The sequence below is a fragment of the Balaenoptera ricei genome, chromosome 2 (genome assembly GCF_028023285.1).
Source record: "Balaenoptera ricei isolate mBalRic1 chromosome 2, mBalRic1.hap2, whole genome shotgun sequence".
Lineage (NCBI taxonomy): Eukaryota > Metazoa > Chordata > Mammalia > Artiodactyla > Balaenopteridae > Balaenoptera > Balaenoptera ricei.
Genome location: NC_082640.1, coordinates 77,327,568 through 77,347,081, shown reverse-complemented (window position 1 = coordinate 77,347,081; position 19,514 = coordinate 77,327,568). Strand labels below are relative to the sequence as shown.

General features: G+C 38.7%; 1 protein-coding gene across 1 annotated transcript in view; it reads right to left on the bottom strand.

The window, feature by feature from the left end:
• ADAM10 (ADAM metallopeptidase domain 10) overlaps positions 1 to 15,527 on the bottom strand; it is a 114,633-nt gene extending 99,106 nt beyond the window's left edge. The window contains exon 1 of the mRNA XM_059913180.1: positions 15,190 to 15,527. Within this exon, the coding sequence (XP_059769163.1) occupies positions 15,190 to 15,244 (55 nt within the window). The 5' untranslated portion in view covers positions 15,245 to 15,527. The remainder of the gene's footprint in view (positions 1 to 15,189) is intronic.
• Between the last annotated feature and the right edge of the window lie 3,987 nt (positions 15,528 to 19,514).

Below are 19,514 nucleotides of genomic sequence, written 5' to 3'. Positions count from 1 at the left end.
AAACGCTGACAGAACTGAAAGTAGACAAATATGTAAATTATAGTTGGAAATCATGAACACTCCTCACTGAACAAGTAGACAAAAAATAAGGACTGAACACTATCAAACAACTTGACCTGATTAACATTTACAAAATAGTCCACCCAACAACAGAGTATATATTCTTTTCACGGGCAAATGGAGTATTCACCAAGATAGACCTTAATTCTAAGCCATAAAGCATGTTTCCATAAATTTTAAAAGACCGAAATCAGAGAGTATGTTTTCTGACTACAGTGCAATTAAATCAGTAGGAGATACTTGGAAAAATTCCTAAATATTGGGAACTTAACACACTTCTAAATAGCCCTTGGGTCAAAGAAGAAATCAAAAGGGAAATCAGAAGGATTTTGAATTGACTGCAAAGAGCACAAGGGAACTTTATTGGTTAATGTAAATGTTCTATATTATTATTATTATCATTATGGTGGTGGTGGTTAAACAACTATATACCTTTCTCAAAATTAATTGCTGAATTTTATTGTATGGAAATTATACCTCAATAAAGCTAATTAAATTTTTTTTAAAGAAAAATGGTGAGTCAAAGTGGTAAGCATATGGGTATTTGGCCTTTCTTTTACTCTTCCTTAAGTTATACACTTTTTCAAAAAAAAAAAAAAAATCCAGAATCTAAAACAAAGACAATTCAAAATAGTCCAGCTTGTCCTCCCTTCAGGAAAATAAATAAAATCAACATTCTACTCACCTCCAAGAAACTATTAAGCATCCTATAATGATTCATTATTCATAAGTAACTATATTTTTGTTAATAGGACAGACATAAGTAGTAAAAGTTGGGGATAAAAAAGAGTAAACGACAACCAGTGATCCCAACATGCAGATCCTACACAGGAAACCTCACCCAGAACTTAAAGATTTTTCCATAAACACTAAAGCATTCTCCATTATGATCTTAATCAATTCCCATACTTCTGATACAAGTCTATTACTTGAAGTAATATTCTACTACTTGACAATAATATTGGAACCGTCCCCATTTTATCTTCCTCAAGATTATCCAGGTATCCCCAGCAGCAGCAGTACACACCATAATTACCCCCAAAATATCTTGTGAAAAACACCAACACTGTCCTGCCTCTCCAATCCCACTTTTGTACCAGAAACACAACCTTAAAACAACTAGGGAAAAATGTGTCCTAACAGTCTGAAAGATGCACACTATTGGCAAAACTTCAGCAAGCATACATGTCTGCTCAGTTCAGAATCCGGGTCTCCGGTGATGCTTCTGATTAGAGGAGCCTAGTTCAGAAGACTAGTTTACATGCCTGTGTCCTAGTTGCAAATGAAAGGCTGGGGAATCTAAATTAAGGAGATGGAATTCAAAAGGCTGAAAATGTGCCAAACAAAGCAAGGTTCAAAAGGTTCTAGACAATCAAAAACCACTGCAAATAACTGGCCTCTTAGCTTCCACTCTTGCCCCCCACAGTCTATTTTTCACACAGCAGTCAGAGTAATAATGTTCAAATAAAGTTACATTGTGTCACTCTTCTGCTCAAAATCTTCCACCCCTCACCCACCCCCCTCACCCGCTGTTCCCCCTCCACAGCCTTCATCATGATTTATAATCTCAAAAAAAAAAAAAAGTCATAACTGTGGCTTATAACGCTGAAGATGATCCTCATAAGGGGCTGCATTCCCCCACTCCACTTCCATACCCGTCTCACCTTATCTTCTACCACTCTCCCCTTACTCTGTGTATTACAGCCACATTAGTCTCCTTATCGTCCCTCTGCCTGGAACATCTTCCCCCAAAGCAGGGTTGGCACACTTCATTCAGATATCTACAAAATTTCTTCAGAAGCTTTCTCTGATCACCCTATCTAAAAGCTTATGTCCCAATCACACTCATTCTAATATCCTGCTCTTTCTTCATGTTTTTATTGACATATCCCTCTACCACCAGAAGTTCCATGAGAACAAGGACTTTGATTTGTTCAATGATGTACCCTCATTACCTAGAACAGAGTAAGAAAACAGTTGCTCAGTAAATGTTTGCTGTAAGAATTAATGAATCCACTCAACGTTTCACGGAAATTGCCATTTTCATTTGAATTTATAAAGAAAGCAGCCTATACCTTGCTGATAAGAGAGCCATAAATCAATCATCAGAAAATGTGATCTATGATACTCATCCAAGAAGTACCAGAATTTCTAACAGGTCTAGTATTTGCGAAGTGCTACTTGTTAAAATTAAAATTATTATAGATCTATTCGCTAGGTAAGTTTTTTTTAATCTTCTACTGATTCTATGAGTGTATTTCAGGTATTTGTCTCTGCAATTACCCATGCAGCTTTCATCACCATTTTGCATGACTTTCTGGACAGTTAAAAATGTTATATTCCTTTTCGTAATGAAGTTTTTCAATAACCGTGGAAGTATATGGTCAACATATCTTACTTTATGTTTCAACAGTTTAGCAAGCATTATCTTCATTTATAAGTCATGTGTTAGAATCCCAACTGTGCCACTAACTAGTTGAGTGATCTTGGGCAAGTTACCTACCTCTCTGTGCCTCATTTTCCCTGTCTATAAAATAAGTGAAATAGCAATACCTATACCTAGCAGTGTTGTTATATGGATTAAATTACTTAATATATATAAAGGGGCTTAGAATAGTATACAGTACATAACAGGTAAGAATTCAGTAAATTATGGCTAAATGTATTATCTCATTTCACCCTCCTAACAACTTTGCAGGGTAAGTACAATTAATCTTAAGATAAGGCACAGAGAGGTTAAGCGACCCACCCAAGACTACAAAACTTCCTTTTATTTTTTATTTATTTATTTATTTATTTATTTATTTATTTATTTATTTATTTATGGCTGCATTGGGTCTTCATTGCTGCGCATGGTCTTCCTCTAGTTGTGGCAAGTGGGGGCTATTCCACGTTGTGGTGCACGGGCTTCTCATTGTGGTGGCTTCTCCTGTTGCGGAGCACGGGCTCTAGGAGCGGGGGCTTCACCAGTTGTGGCATGAGGGCTCGGTAGTTGTGGCTCACAGGCTCTAGAGCGCAGGCTCAGTAGTTGTGGCACACGGGCTTAGTTGCTCCGCGGCATGTGGGATCTTCCCAGACCAGGGCTCAAACCCGTGTCCCCTGCATTGGCAGGAGGATTCTTAACCACTGTGCCACCAGGGAAGTCCCCAAAACTTCCTTCTAGCTTGAACATTCTGTGATTCTAAATTTACCCTAAAATGAAAATGGGTTTTTTAAAGTTTCATCTTAGGAATATAGCAAAGTTTACAAGTTTTATTCAGTAAAATCAGATAACCATGATGACATTCTACATTTCCCCTTCTAGTCTAATTTACCTAATTCTTTTAATTAACTGGGCATATAAAAATAATGAGCAAAACCAATACACTAACAGAAATGGTATTTTCATTCCATTTTAAAGTCAATTAAAGTAAAAAAGATTAATTATAAGCTTTGAAGGCTTTTTTTCCAGACATACTTTTAGAAAATTGGAATTCTTATGTAATTCATAAAAAGTGAAATTATCTAGTTCAGTAATCATTCATCTATTCACTCAGCACATATAATGGGCACTTACTATATGCACTATATACTATATACTATATGGGCATTGTTTTAGATGCTGGGAATATAGCAGCTAACAAAACAAAATTACTGACCTTAGGAAATTTTATTCTAGAGAAGGAAGGCAAACAAGCAAATAACTTCATTTTTTTGGCGCATAATCAATTTTTTTATTTTATTGAAGGATATTTGATTTACAATGTTGTGTTAACATTTACAATGTTGTGTTACAATGTTGTGTTGTTGTGTTAATGTTATGCTGTGTCTGTACAGCAAAGTGACTCAGTTATACGTATATATTTTTTCATATTCTTTTTCATTATGGGTTGTCACAGGATATTGAATAGAGTTCCCTGTGAACAAGTAAATAACTTCGGATGGCTATAACAGTGTTATCACAGGGTGAGTGGATAGAGAATGCCAAGGAAGGGGTTTGTATTATATGTATGTATTTATATGAGGTAATCAGAAGACTTCATAATATTTGAGTAAAGACTTAACAGAAGTACAACAATGTGAATGTACTTAAATACTACTGAACCACACAGCTAAAAATGGTTAAGCTGGTAAATTTTATGTGTATTTCACCACCACGTAATTTTTTTTTAACTTAAAAAATAAAAAAGAAAGAGGGGAGATAATACAGCAATCTAAGGGGGAAACTGTTCCATGTAAAAGGATCAGCAAGTGCAAAATCCCTGAGACAGGAGCAAGCCTGGCAATTTTTAAAGGGCTCTGTGTGGCTGGAGCAGAAACGAACAGTGGGGAAGGACTGGGGGCAGAGGGTAGGGAGAATAAGCATACATGTACCTCAGGAAGGGCCTTAGAAGCCACTATAAGGACATTGGATTTTACTTAAAATATTAAGCCACCGAATGTTTTTTTTATTTTTTATGTATTTTGCTATTACTTTTTTGTTGAGGTACAATTCACAGAACATAAACCTCACCATTTTAACCATTTTAAAGTATACAATGTACCAGTGGATGGTTTTGACCAAAGCAGCTTTTGAACACAATCACATTGACTGCTATGTTGAGAAGAGACTGGGAGAACAAGAGAACAGGGAGAAGAGTCAGCAGGTTTTACGGAAATTAAAGTGACATGGATGCGGTAGCAGTGGAGCTAATGAGAAGTTGTCAAAATCTGCATATACTCTTAAGGAGAAGCTGACAGAATTTGCATGTAGGGTGTAAGTGAAAAGAGGAATCAAGGATAACTCAAAGTTTTTTGCCTAAGCAACTGAAGAATGGAGCTCCCATTTACTGAGATGGGAAAGACTACAGAAAAAAGACTGGGGTAAGAGGAATCAGAGGTTTGGTTTTGGACATGTTAAGTTTCAGATGCCCACCAGATATCTAGCTGGAGATGTAGCTGGGATACAGGAGTCTAGAATTCAAGGGAGAGTCCTGGGCTGGCGATACAAATATAGGGGTCATCATCATATTAGGGGTTATTTAACCAACTAATAAGTAACTACCAGCACAGAAACTTCTTCTTCCAAAGGTCTGTTGCCATTTAAATTTACATGTGATTTGTGGCCCATAACAGACTACTGTTTTCTTCCTCTAATTTAAATCCTTTATTTAGATGAAATAGATCTGTACAAAAGGAATCATAGCCTAGAGGCCTAGGAGTAAAACACAAAACAGCAACAAACAATGCAAAAAAACTAATGTTCTGTTGCTGCCCCTGAATACAGAACTGGAGCTTCTTTTATCACTGATATATTACCCAAGCAGGGCAACATGAATGACAGGGAAGGTAACAGGAAGGACTCAATGGATGGCAATCTTTAACTCCTTTTCTCCCTTCTGATAAAGAATACAATACTCACTGAAGACGTTCTCATCATGTAAAGTCCTTAACAATGGAGAAACAGATCTGTTACTAGACAATGACGAAAATAAAATACATTTAACCTAGAGTACAGTAAGATGTTAGTAATTTGACATCAAAGGAAAATGACAGGTTCCACTGAGGAATATTTCTAGATAATTGAAGTTTATCTATGTGCCTAGTATCTTTCCTTTTGAACCATTACTGATTTTTTTTCCCTCTACTTTAACATCTTCTTGAGCCAGGCTCACCCTTATTAACATCTTTAACCTAAGAGGTCATAATGATATGATAACCTCTAGGCTATTATGTTATTGTGCCATTGTTCCTACATAAAATAGCTCCATCCTGCAGTGTAGTTATTCTGTCAATGCCTCCTTTCTCTCCTCTTACTCTTTTTTACCTATACATAAAAGCATACCAACAGTGTTTTACCTTCTAGTCCTTAGTTGTACTTGCCAGAAATCTGGCCTTCACAAACATATAATAAATTCACATGGTACTTAGTACCTACAAGCTCCATGGGAAATCTGAACACTTAAAAAATAAAAAAGAATCTTCTTGGTTATGTAAGGACAATGTCCTTAACCTTACGAGATGCATACTTAAGTATTTAAGGGTACCAACTTACTTTAGGGGTTCAGAACAAAAAAAGAATATATATTAACAGTGATAAAGCAAATGTGGTGAAAGATAACCACTAATAAACTTAGGTTAAAGGTATATAAATGTTAACTGGACTATATATACTTCCAACCTTTCAGAAAATACATACATTTTTAAGATAAAAAGTTAGGAAAAATTAAACAGTATATCAAGCAAATGCCTATGTGTAAAATTGGTAGAAGAATAATTGGACTGGACCTATAAGATGGAGAAAACATAATTAATTTTCAAAAAAAAAAAAAAAACTAAAAAAGTAAAGCAACACCAAAAAAAAAAAATCACCTACAATACAAGACAGGCAGAAAAATGGTCAGCAGGTTCTAAGTAGAAAAAACATAACTCGGTCTCCTTGCCACTGGAGATGTTAAGGCGCTCTCTCCCTTTTCACAATTTGAGAACAGTATTTTATTTCCTGTGACTGTTTTCAAAGTCACCAGGATACTGGTATTTACTAAAGGTAATCCAACTTTAAAAAATGTTTTTTTCTTTTTCCGTATCACAAAAGTTTTGTAATAGATACTTCTGTAAAAGATATAACCTATATCTCACCATCAAGAGATTTAGTATCTGTTCTCAAGCTTTTAAAAAATGAATACATATATAAATTTATCTGTGACAAAACTGAAATGGTATTATGCACAAAATGTTCTTTACGGTGCTTCTCCCATCTTAACTGTAAACATTTTCTAATGTCAAAAAAAAACGAAGAAAAACAAAACACCTTTCAAAGAACTTGACTGATCAAAAGTCAAATGGCTCAAATACTCTAAGTACAAAGAGCCTAAATTATGCTCTGATGGCAAAATGACCCAATCTTCGTACAAAGGCAGAATCTAACAACCTCATTATACTTTAAGACTCGCACCTGGAATATAGTAAGTATGCCATAAATGCTAACCATTACGGTTATTTTCCATATTCTACGGGTAGGCAGCATCTTACTTCTCAGGAATGCTTGCAAACAAAAGCTTCCCTCCTAACTCCTGAATCCAAAACATACAATCTTCTGTTCCAATCTAAATTAAATATAAGAATAGGGCAAAAAAACACAGAATGAAAATTTCATTAACATCAGGGGGAAAAAACAGAGTATATCTTACTGATGGTGGATAACACCTTTTTGTGGGAGAGCAATATTATGTAAGAAATAAACTTGTTTTCCTATTAATATCAAAGAAAGTTGATAGTACAGTCTTCAGGATGGGGGAAGGAAATCTGCAAAAATCTTTTGACATTACACATCTCCCTATTTACAGGAAAACTCAATTACAATAAATTAGAGGATGTGTAAGAATAAGCTAAGGCTGGCACACTTCCATTCGTCAGAAAAATTACTGGTAATCAAGTTGTTTTCTACAGACTTTTCACTTGTGTAATTTTAAAATTAGGAACCAAGAGAATTTTTCCACAACTTTAAAGTGTATTTCCTTCCTAAGGAACTTGAGTCATCAACTGTGTCTTAGGCATCACACTGGGTTGACCAATGATTCTTATATTTGATATGCATTCACTCTGATCTTGAAGCACTAAATACCATTAACAAAGCTGTTCTCTTGTATGACAAAGGTAGACTTCCAGGAACTATAATGTCCTGTATTTCAGCAATATACTTAAGTGCCTTTACTGCAGTCTTAGAAAAGTTACTTCTAAATTGTGACTTCAAACTTAAGCCACAGTATCTATTTCTTCACTAGAAACTAGTCAAATCATTTTCTACAAATATCTACACCTAAGAGTTACAAGTGAAAGCTCAAAATAGGAGAGTATGTCTACAATTATAAGCATATTCCAACATACCCACTTTTTCAGATAAGCTAGTCTCTAAGAATTAAAAATAGTAAAGTTAGCTGGCTCAAAGTGAAATTATAAACTATAAATTTTAAACTGAATCTATCACAAAGGACATAAAACATCAATAGTGAAAACCTACCAAATGTATTAAACTTCAACCACTTACGAAATACAACTTAAAAATCCAAAAGTGGAATAGGTACATAATTTAGATTTCTATGCTGATTTGAAATGCCTTTACACCATTTCAAGTAAATGCAAACATAAGTACAGACTAGGGACTTTGACTTTCAGTCCGCCACACATACACACACACACACACACACACACACACACACACACACAAAATGGCTCCAGCCACCACTGCAATGTTTATATATATTTACCCCACACTTTGCATTTTATCCTAAACCTACTCTCAGTACCTCACCCTTCTCCCATATTATACCCCAAACCATCTACCTCTGCCTCTTTCCAGGAAATCTGATGTGTAAATAAAACAATTCTGCCAAAGGTGCTACCAATGACAATAAGGGGAGGGAGGGATGGAGTTATGAAAAAAACATGAAAGTTTTTGAGTACTTATGAGTTAAAATTCTAAAGAAAATAAATTGTGAAAAGTTGAAGCTGAGTACAACTAATTCTGAAGAGAGATTTGCAGAGTAAGCTACTGGTTAAGTGCCTCAAAGTATCTTTCCACAGAAACTAAAATCCTGCTAATCCATGGCTCTTCTGGGTTAACAAGAAACTGGTTTGGTTTGGTTTTTAGATAATCCTCATTAGATAATCAGTCATTCAATCACTATTATAAATTAAGAGAATCAGATTTTCTTCCCAAAGGCAAACTCAAAGATGAAGAATGGGCAATGCTGGAAAAAAAATTTTTTTCCTAACTGTAGTGCACAGAACACTGGAAGAGGAAGGCTTCAACAGGATAAGAATATGGGGAGTTTATGTGACTTGAGTAATCAAGACAATAAGCTATCAGAAATAACAACAACAATAAAAAAGATGAAGAGGACAAAGATGGCGAATTTCTGCTAGAGCAGTTTCTCAGCCTCGGCCCTAGAGACATTTTGGCCCGATAACTCTTTGCTGTGTGGGGGCTGCCCTATGCATTGTAAAAGATGTTTCACAGCATCTCTGGCTTCTACCCACTAGATGCTAGTAAGCACCCCTCAAGTTGTGACAACCAAAACTACCTCCAGACTACTTATAAATATTTCAGTGTCTGCTTGCGTATACATTTTAACTACACATTAATTTTTTAAAAGCTACAAAACCACATAAATACTATGATGTAAATTCATAATAACAGGCATTTTAAAAGACTGAATGATTAATATTAAGAAGTGACAGAACTGAGTTCGAGAAGGAATTATGGATTTCTCAAATTCTATTTGTTAATGTTTGATAATGATGTTCTAGTATTTCAACTTCTAAAAATACATTTATTTATCTATATTTTGTAACTAATAGATTCCAAATGAAATTAGGCCTGGAAACAACATATTTTTAACAATATTTGCACAGCACTTTACAATCTCTTCAGCATTTTTACAAACTTATCCCACTTAAGTCTTAGGAAAAAAGAAGCAAATTAATATTCCACCCAATTCATAAGTATAGGATTCTATCTGTATTCTTTTGAAAACTAAATCCAAAGTTCAAAGTTGTTCAAAAAATACATGTACATATATATCCCTTGCAATCATTAATGCAAGCAAAAATAAACAGAAAGAAAATTCTGCTCCACAAATAGTATACGTACATTTGCCTCAAACACAGAAGTCACATTCTTTTCCCCAATTTGTGTCTGAAACAGGAATTTCACAATTCACATATAATCAACAGTATCAAGCATATTCTTGAACTGAAGAGCCTAATTCCAGCTGAAGGACAGTAAATATATACTTGTAAGGTAAAAATATACTTGTTAATGTACCTTTAATTTCTCCCCTCCACCTCAAATTCACCAAACTTCTATCTCCCAACTGTCAGGAACAATGCTTCCCAAGTGACTCACCACAGATTATTGAAGGACTGTGCAAAGTTTTAACCAATGCCCAACAAAAGTATTAGTTTGCAAGTAGGATAAAATTCAACTCTGACACACATCGCAACCTATAACCTTCAATCTAGATTCAAGATCTTAGACACTTTCAACTTCAAAGACTGAGGTCCTCAAAGCTTTAATAAAACTACACTCTCTCCAATGCAACAGCCTCTAAGATCCAAATTCAACACAGAGTGAGCCCTCAATAAATTGTGATACCTTCACATTAAACATTTGCCAAGTTTTACCAGTTTTTCTTTCATATGATTTCTTGTTGTACCCATATTTGTTTCTACAATCACTACCCTAACCCAGGACTCAATCACCCAGTTCATCAAGCAGCTAATTTATTCCTTATTGTATCATATCCCAACTGCTCAGCCAACCAAAATTCTTCTTCATAGTTATCACGGCCTATTATATGAATAATGAGAGTCCCAGTCATTATGGCCCAGTTAGCATTTCTCCTTATTTCCTGCCATGGACTCTCCATTCCAGGCAAGTAAGCCTACATGCATCTTACTACACTATAAGCCATTCTCTTCTATTTCAAAAAGCTCTCCCCAGCTGGCTGATGTCCCTCCAGCTTAATAAATCCTCATTTCAACTGCAGCTACAATACATAATTGGAACTCTATTTTTATATCTTGGCATTTCTGTCTACTCTGACAAACTCAATGTTTTTTCTTCTCTTCTCACTCAAGACTGTGCCGTCATGACTCCTACTAGCCACAGACATACAATAAACACTGGTGACTAAACAGCAATGTTCTTACTGTACATGTTCTCACATTGTTTAGTTGGAATTGTAGTAGCTTCAGAATGAATTCACCCAACATCAAAGAGAGTCTACACCCCCTGAGAACTATTCTCAGTACTGCTATTTCCTGCAACCTAGCTAGGACAGGACTGTCCCCACCCCACTAGTCCTAAGGCAAAGCGTTCACACTGCTAGACAGCAGTGTTACTGCCCTCATAGGAATCTAACTGGCAGGATTATTCCAGTTTTTCCATTTATCCTTAGTATTGCTCCCTTTTCTAAGTACAAAATTGACAGCTAAACCAAGTTTAGACCAAAACTGTAAGTTGTTCTTATACTAAACCTCAATCATTTAAGATTAAATTCAGCCCATTTAAAAGGAACACAGGGGTTTCCCTGGTGGCACAGTGGTTAAGAATCCGCCTGCCAATGCAGGGGACATGGGTTCGAGCCCTGGTCCGGGAAGTTCCCACATGCTGCGGAGCAACTAAGCCCGTGCGCCACAACTACTGAGCCTGTGTGCCACAACTACTGAAGCCAGCGCACCTAGAGGCCATGCTCCGCAACAAGAGAAGCCATCTCAATGAGAAGTCTGCACACCGCAACGAAGAGTAGCCCCCGCTCTCTGCAACTAGAGAAAGCCCGTGCGCAGCAACAAAGACCCAACGCAGGCAAAAATTAATTAATTAATTAATTAATTTTAAAAAGGTATGAGGGGGCAATGGGTAAAACGCCCAGGCTTTGAGGTCAAACTGGCTTGGGTTTGAATATCTAATTCACCACTTAGCAGGTGGATGATGCCAGAAAATTTATTTCTTCAAGCCTGTTTCTTCAAATGTAAAATATCACCACTCTCTCTCATACATGTTGAAAAGTGAAACTTCTAACACAATATCAGATACACAGCAGACATCACAAAAATGTCCCTTTACTCTCCCTGCTCCACCCTGCAAGCCTGTCAGATAATTTTTAAAATATTAGATAATAAACACCCTTGACGATCTTAAACAAGTTATAAAAGGGAGATCAGAAAAGACAGAGGTGCTTGCCATGCCCAGTTCCCTCAAACCCTGCTACTCAGAGAGGTCCTGTACACACAGAGAAAAGATACTGCTAATGTAGGGGATGGCTTGAAATGGGCATTCTCAAGATGATACAGCTAACTGGATTATCAATCTCCGATTAAAAAGATGAAGAGTCAGAGCTCCTTAAAGATAAAGACAGGACTTCCCTGGTGGCACAGTGGTTAAGAATCCGCCTGCCAATGTAGGGGACATGGGTTCGAGCCCTGGTCCGGGAAGATCCCACATGCTGCGGAGCAATTAAGCCCGTGTGCCACAACTACTGAGCCTGCGCTCTAGAGCCCACAAGCCACAACTACTGAACCCACGTGCTGCAACTACTGAAGCCCGTGTGCCTAGAGCCCGTGCTCCGCAACAAAGAGAAGCCATCTCAATGAGAAGCCCGAGCACCGCAGCGAAGAGTAGCCCCGCTTGCCGCAACCAGAGAAAGTCCACGCGCAGCAACGAAGACCCAATGCAGCCAAAAATAAATAAAAATGAAAATAAATTTATTTTTAAAAAAAGATAAAGACAAGAAGTCTGTCCCCTTTATTAATTTCATAGGCCCTTACTTGCTGGTAAAAGTGAGAGAAATAGTTTAAGCTTAAACTTTGATACTTTTAATACTTTTAGCCAAACTTCCAGAAAACTTATTTCTTTATAACACATGCTACAAAGCAAAGCATTTACACCAGATTTTTTAATATAAAAAACATGTCGGAATGCCCTGGAAGTCCAGTGGTTAAGACTCCGCGCTCTCACTGCCGAGGGCCCAGGTTCGATCCCTGGTCATCGGGGAACTTAGATCCCCACAAGCCGTGCCTCCATCAAAAAAAAAAAAAAATTTCATACTCTAAAGTTCATTTAAAGTATGATTTCGTTAAACCAAAACATGGGATTGAATTTACTGCTACAGCTAAAATACCTTTGGACCTCTCAAACACACCAATTAATTTTTTTAAAAGAGGAGAAAGAAAAAACATCAACTCACCAACATATTTGTGTTAAAAAGTATAATTCACACATACATAAAAATTCTTTGGGCTATATTTAATCAGAATAGTTCTAATAAAATTTCTAATGTGGTTGCATAAAATAAAGTATTTTTATGTATATATTTGAGTCATGTCTATATAGACACTTACTAAACTCTAGAAAATGTATGGTATCTTCCTACAAATACAGCATAGGCTGGGACATGTGCAAGAAGAAATGGACAACTTTAGGAAAGTTTAGTTTTATGATTCTAAACACATTCTCTTTTCCAGCTTCCCACCAACACACTAAGAGCAAGAAAAAACTAATGCAAAACAGTGACTGACAAATCGGATAGGGGAAAGCAACTAAAAAGGATAATTAAGTACCTAAAAATGATTTATACTTTAAAGTTAAATCCATATTTCCACCACAGCTTCTTCTAATCTACACAAACATATTCATTCTCTCATAAGAGAATCTGAATGTATTCTATTCTCATATCATGCTCATAAAAACTTCTTACAAACTTGACCATAAAAGCTCAGATTTGTAGATAAAAATACTATATATTACAATTAAATTACCAATATCTCCATGCACCCAAAAGCTACAATCTTGATGCTAATTTTAAAATGAAAGATTTCTTAGTGTCTTTTTGAAAAAGTTCTGCTTAAAACAAACATCAAAAAGTAAGTAGCCTTTTAACCAATGTTTAATGCGAAATGATACTTTATAAATGACTCCAGAGTTCTGAATTTAGAAAATTTTTGTTTAAAAAGGGCCTTAGCCCACAAAGATTATGCTGTCAATTTATACTTTTTCTTCGACCATCAGAATACACCAGTTTCTATTTTTACTGTTCCACTCTTTAAAAGCAAAGAACATTTTATAGACTACTGCTCATCAGGAGTTTAAACTGCCTCACGTGGACGCCTCACATTTTACTACCTCATAGAAATCGGTGTCTAACAAAAAGTGAAAACAGAAATTTCTTGTAAGCCACATTTAGGATATAAATACAAATGTAAAAACAAAGGCCCTTATAGAGGGTATCCAGCACAGATATTTCAAACTAAACATCTACTAGAAGCTCCTAATCTAAGATGTTTTCGCTAGCAAATGAACACTACAAACTACAATAGAAGTCTACCTACAAAGTATCATCCTCAGACAAAGTAGAAGACTGGACAAAATTATGCTTGGCTCTGCAGTCAAAGTTACAAAGAAAAGAACAAAAACAATCCACTACATGAAATATTCAGATATTTTCTAAATTATCAAATTTGTCTATACTAATCCAAAGCACTCCGGAAAAATTTCCAATCCAATTCTTTTAAACATATTTTAAGGTCTTTAAGTATACTATGGAGGAAGTCAAAAAGTTAACCTAAAATAAAGCACTTTACACAACAACAAAATGATGCAGTTGGTCCTGGGGTAGAATGGAAATGAAAATCGTCTTCAAAACTGGAGTAATCAAGAAATTATATGCTTTTAGCACACTTAACGCCAACGTGGGGGGTGGAGGGTTGCCACTGTTTTGACAATCCACTAATTACACTGTATGACTACTCCACCTGAGACTTTAAGAAAACTCTTCAAGTTGGGTCACCGAGGGACCTCCCCTCAAAAAGACGCAATCCAGCCTACATATCAGTGAACATCCCGAAAACGGCTTATCTTTCTCCCCACCAAAACCTTTCCCTTAGGCAACAAAATGTTTCCACTGAACATAAACACACCCTCCCGCTATCTCTCTCCGAACACCCGGACAGAGGCGGGGCACTCTGGAGAGCGGTAGCCGCCCGGCTCAGACGAGCAGGAGACCACTGTTACCCCTCCACGGGCGGCCCCTCTGCAGAACCGGGTCGGTCTGGATCGCTGCGCCCGGTAAAGAACAATACAATCGCAACTTCCCACGAGCCTGCGCGGCGGTTCTCCGCGACGGAGCGGACTCCGGAATTCGCCACCAGGCAGGAGCTGGGGGCGGAAGGGTGAGGAGGGTGAGCGCGGGACCAGGATGGCAAAGACCGGCGGCCCCGCGGCAGTTGCCCGCCACGGCGCCCGTCGAGTAGGTTGGAGGGATGGTGCCGCCGGCCTGAGCGCCACCGGCTCTCGCCTGGCGACCCGGAATCTCGACTTTGCTTCTCAGGCAGGCAACCCCAGGCTCCCCTGCTGCTGGGGCGGCAGGGGGCGGGAAAGGCCTCGCCGGAGTCTCGGAGCCTCCTCGGCCCGCCACGGAAGGGAACGCGGTCGGGGCGCGGGGGACAATAGGGAGCGGGGAGCGCTGCGCGCCCGAGTGGCGCCGCCGGCCGGCCGGGCTGACTGACGCGCCAGCCGCACGGAGGGACTGGGCTCCGGTCGGCCCGGCCGCCGCTGCCGCTGCGCGGTCTGCCGTGCTCACCGCGCCCCCGGGGCTCGGGGTCGAGCCTCACCTCCGAGTCCCGCCGCCCAGGAGAGGAGCAGAATTAACACTCTCAGAAACACCATCTTCCGCTGCCGCTGCCGCTGCCGCTGCCGCTGCCACCGCCGCCTCCTCACGGGTTAACAGCAGCACATCGATCCGGAGGGAGAAGCTGAAGAGGCTTGGTCCGGAGCCTCCACGGGGAGCCGGGACCTCCCCCGGCAGGAGAAACGGCGAAGCACCTCCCTCTCGCCCCACTTCAGGGGCCGGCAAAGCTCCCAGCACCTCCAAAACAGGGACCTCCCTCCCCCTCGTTCGTTTCCTTCCTCCCTTCCCCGCTTTCCTTCCCTCGCTCCTTCCCTCTTCTCTACCTCCCTCCCCCCGAGCCCGGTACCTCCGCCTCCTTCCTTGCCACGTGACCCGCGAGCGCCCAACAAGCAGGCGGAGCCGCACCCCTTCCTCCCGCTCCTCCCCCTCCCCCAGGCGCCCCAGGGGCGCGCGCATGCGCGCTGCGGCTGGTTCCCGGGCTGCTAGGCCAGCCGCTGCTTCCTGTCCGCAGGTGGAGAGCGGGGATTGGGCTTGGGAGGCGGGGTTTCCTGGGGTTCCGCCCCCGAACCGGAGCGCAAATCTGCGGACCGCACGGGGCTGCTTTTTAGAGCTGCTGAGAACTGTGTCTCGGGTTAAAATGGGAGAGTCAAGGGGCAGCTGTCCACTTCTTAACAGGGAATGGAGATTTTGGTTACTTCTTTTTTTGCCTCTCAGGGTGCACGACGTCTACTAAGTAAACAAAAGCAAAGTCCCCCACCCAAAAAGCCAAGTGCGAAAAAGCGGTAATTACATCGGAAACAGCCGCCAACAATCAGAACCTAAATGTAAAGATCTTCCAGCAGCAGAAGCACAGCCTGTCATATCTTTCTGATCGCTTTACAAATTTGTGACACAGATCAGGCCTTAGCCATTTTGAAAGCGTGCCGCCTCAACCACAGGGTACGGAATCTCTAGCCCGAAAAATGTCCTATTTACCACTCTCTCTGTTCCATCTCTGAACAGAACTCTGGAATCTCCTTCACCCCAACTTCTTTGAAGCTCCTATTTGATTTCTCAGTAACTCCCTTTGATTCTTCAAACTAGTATTCCATGGATTAAAGACTTAAACATAAGACCTGAAACCATAAGACTCCTAGAAGGAAACAGGGGAAAGCTTGATGTTGGTCTTGGCAATTATTTTTGGATGCGACACCAAAAACACAAGAAACAAAAGCAAAAATAAATAAGTGGGCCTACCTCAAACTAAAAAGCTTTAGCATGGCAGAAGAAAGAATCAACAAAATGGAAAGGCAACCTTCAGAATGAGAGAAAATATTTGCAAATTGTATCTCTGAGAAAGGGTTAATAACTAAAATATATAAGGAACTCTTACAACTCAATGGCTAAAAAGCAGACAATCCAATTTGAAAATGGGCAGAGAAACTTAACAGACATTTTTTCAAAGAAGACATCCAAATGGCCAATAGGTACATGAACAGATGCTCAGTACCACTAATCATCAGGGAAATGTGAATCAAAACCACAGTGAGATATTGCCACGCTGTTAGAAAGGTTATCGTCAAAAAGACAAGAGATACGTGTTGACAAGGATGTGGAGAAAGGGAAACCTTTGTGCATTGCTGGTGGGAATGTAAATTGGTGCAGCATTACAGAAAACAGCATGGAGGTTCCTCAAAAAATTAAAAATTGTACTACCATATGAGGGACTTCCCTGGTGGTCCAGTGGCTAAGACTCCATGCTCCCAATGCAGGGGGCCCTGGTTCAATCCCTGGTCAGGGAACTAGATCCCACATGCCAACTAAAGATCTCACATGCTGCAGCTAAGATCCCACGTGCAGCAAGGAAGAGCCCATGTGCCGCACCTAAGACCCAGCGCAGCCAAATAAATAAATAAATATTAGAAAAAGAAGAACTACCATATGATCCAGCAACCCCACTTCTGGGTATAAAACCAAAGGAAGTGAAATCAAGATCTTGAAGAGAAATCTGTACTCCCATACTCATTGCAACATTATTCACAATAGCTATGATATGGAAACAACCTAAGTGTCCCTCTATGGATGAATGGCTAAAGATGTGGTATATAGATACTGTGGAATATTATTCAGCCATGATAAAAAAGGAAATTTTGCCATCAGGGATGAACCTGGAAGGCATTATGCTACGAGAAATAATTCAAACAGAGAAGACAAATACTGTGTGATCTCGTTTATATGTGGAATCTAAAAAAGCCAAACTTAAAGAAACAGAGAGTAAAATGGTGGTTACCAGGGGCTGGGAAGTGGGGGAAATGGGGAGATGTTGGTCAAAGGGTACAAACTTCCAGTTGTAAGATGAACAAGTTCTGGGGATCTAATGTACAACGTGCCGACTATAGTTAATAATACTGGTAAGCATTTTGCAATATATAAGTGTATGAAATCAACATGTATACACCTTAAACTTACACAATGTTATATGTTGATTATATTTCAATAAAGCTGGAAAATATTTAAAAGTAACTAAATAAATAAAAGTAAACAATTCAGTGGCATTTAGTAAATTCACAGTGCTGTGCAACTATTACCACCATCTACTTCCAAGACATATTCATATGACAAATAAGAAAAAAAACTTGTATTTCATGAATTAGAACGTTTCAATGACATCTAATTAGTCTTCATCTATTTGGCATCCTGCTTCAGGAGGCTGAATTAAAAATATAAGTATTAATAGTATTAATACTAATAATAATTTGGAATTCCTACTTCTTTTTACTGTGTATTTTTTACAATTTATTACCATATGCTTCTTTAATTCTCATTTTGAAAAATGAATTATAGTTTTTTTTAATTTATTTATTTATTTTTATTTTTCACTGTGTTGTGTCTTCGTTGCTGGCGGTGAACGGGGAATACTCTTCCTTGCGGTGCACGGGCTTCTCATTGTGGTGGCTTCTCTTGTTGCGGAACACAGGCTCTAGGTGCGTGAGCTTCAGTAGTTGTGGTACGTGGGCTCAGCAGTTGTGGCTCACAGGCTCTAGAGCGCAGGCTCAGTAGTTGTGGCGCACGGGCTTAGTTGCTCCGCAGCACGTGGGATCTTCCCAGACCAGGGCTCGAACCCATGTCCCCTACATTGGCAGGCGGATTCTTAACCACTGAGCCACCAGGGAAGCCGCGAAAAATGAATTATTATAGTTTTGCTCCAACATTAGTAAGCTCAAAAATACAGTCAGAAGTTCTAAAATCATCAATAGTGTCCATTTACAATGAGATGTCTAGAAGGATGGCAGAATCTCATGAATTTTTTTTTCTTTCTTAAAAGATCCAATCTTAGGACACAGTTACATGCAAATATTACATTGCATATACTCTGTGCTTATTACTATTTTCTTTTGGTGGTGCTGTGAACAAACGTTTTGATTTTCTAGCTATTAGACCATCTTGTGGCATGTTTAGTGTTGCACAGTATTTTTTATAGTTAATTCCAGTGGTTAGAGGCAAATGGCACCTTCTCTTTAATTTCAACTGGAAAAAAACCAAAATCGTGTTTTACATTACCAAGGTGATCACCAAAAATTACATTTAAGATTGTATCTCTTTTTATTTAAAAACATATATTCATCGCATACCAGCATCATAATGAATGGTATTCCAACGTTACAAGTTTGAAACACTATTTTTTTTTGACATTTTAACGTACTACATTTTTGGTATTTTGTAAATTTATGCGAAACTGATGAAATGTGGAAGTATAAGGTCTGCATTTATACCGTCATAGACAGTCTGGGTTGGACTCCCAGCTTTACCATTTATAAGCTGTGTGGCTTTGGCCAAGTTATTTCCCCTTTCTAACCTCAATGTTTCTTTTTTAAAATGAGAATGATAAAATATGTCCCTCATGAGACTGTTTTGATGATTAAATTTAAATTATTTAACATTTGTAAAGTGATTATAACAGTGTCTGGCTGTTGCTACATAAGTGTTTAAATAATTGCTATATAAGTGTTTAAGTAAAAATATATAAATATCATGGTTCTTCCATGAACACTCGTCCATTTGAAAACAGTGATTAATAGCATTATTTCCTTAGCAACAATACACAGCTTTGATACTACCAGTATAAAAGAAAATTACCCTCAAGTTTTAATAATGAGAAATTCAGCCTGGCAGTATATGGCCGTATACAGTATATTATACAAGTAATACTGTAGGAAAATGCTTCTTGCACAACTTAAAGCCAATCCTGGTAAACATTACAAAAATTACATTTAAATTTTTCCAGCTCCTAATAAACTGCCTGCTGCATGTCTCACTGTCATGCCAAAC